Source organism: Oryx dammah, unplaced genomic scaffold, assembly GCF_014754425.2.
Source record: "Oryx dammah isolate SB20612 unplaced genomic scaffold, SCBI_Odam_1.1 HiC_scaffold_8, whole genome shotgun sequence".
NCBI lineage: Eukaryota > Metazoa > Chordata > Mammalia > Artiodactyla > Bovidae > Oryx > Oryx dammah.
Genome location: NW_024070192.1, coordinates 34,661,066 through 34,661,919, shown reverse-complemented (window position 1 = coordinate 34,661,919; position 854 = coordinate 34,661,066). Strand labels below are relative to the sequence as shown.

At 64.9% G+C, this 854-nt stretch overlaps 1 protein-coding gene across 9 annotated transcripts in view; it reads left to right on the top strand.

Annotated features, from left to right (window-relative positions):
* The first annotated feature begins 472 nt into the window (after positions 1-472).
* Positions 473-854, top strand: part of CHD3 (chromodomain helicase DNA binding protein 3) — a 25,448-nt gene continuing 25,066 nt past the window's right edge. For all 9 annotated transcript variants that reach the window (XM_040243443.1, XM_040243449.1, XM_040243445.1 and 6 more), the window contains exon 1: positions 473-772. In XM_040243443.1, the coding sequence (XP_040099377.1) occupies positions 502-772 (271 nt within the window). In that variant the 5' untranslated portion in view covers positions 473-501. The remainder of the gene's footprint in view (positions 773-854) is intronic.

Sequence of the window (854 nt, the reverse complement as noted above, 5' to 3'; positions counted from 1 at the left end):
AGGGGATTTTTCCCCCCTCTCCCTTTCTTCATGGAGGGGGTGGCGGTGCTGGAGGGGGGGTTGTTTTAAAAATAATTTCCAGGCGGCCATCTTAGTGCCTCAGCTCTGAGAAATATTTCTGAGCGCCCCCCTCAGAATTTAAATATATTTAAAGCCACGAAGAGGGGGGTAGAGAGAAGTCGAAAACTTTTATATATATATATATTTTTTAATCCCGCTCTCTTGTTCTCTCGGGAGGAAGAGAGAAGGAAAAAAAAAAGTCCTCAATTTTTTTCCAAGAAAAATTTTTAGGGTGGTTTGGCCCCCCTCGTCAGACGGCGGCCCCGAGGGGGGGTTTCGGAGGGGGGTGGCCCGGGGGTTTGGGGGGCTGGGGGAGGCGGTGAGGAGGAGGACGAGGACGCCGCCGCCGAGGAGGAGGAGGAGGAGGAGGAGGAGGTGGTAGCGGTGGGGGAGGCGGGCGGGCGGTGGGTGGGGGGGTGGTGGGGGGGCCAGAGCCACAGGATGGCTTCCCCTCTGAGGGACGAGGAGGAGGAGGAGGAGGAGATGGTGGTGTCGGAGGAGGAAGACGAGGAGGAAGAAGAGGGCGACGAGGAGGAGGAGGAGGTGGAGGCGGCCGACGAGGACTACGAGGAGGACGACGACGAGGGAGTACTCGGGCGCGGGCCGGGCCACGACCGGGGCCGCGACCGCCACAGCCCCCCCGGCTGCCACCTCTTCCCGCCGCCGCCGCCGCCGCCGCCACTGCCCCCGCCGCCGCCGCCCCCGCCGCCAGGTAAGCGGCCGCCGACTCCCTCACCCAGCCCGAGCCGGAGCCGCGGGCGCGCGAGGCCCGGCGGGGGCGAGGCACCCACCGC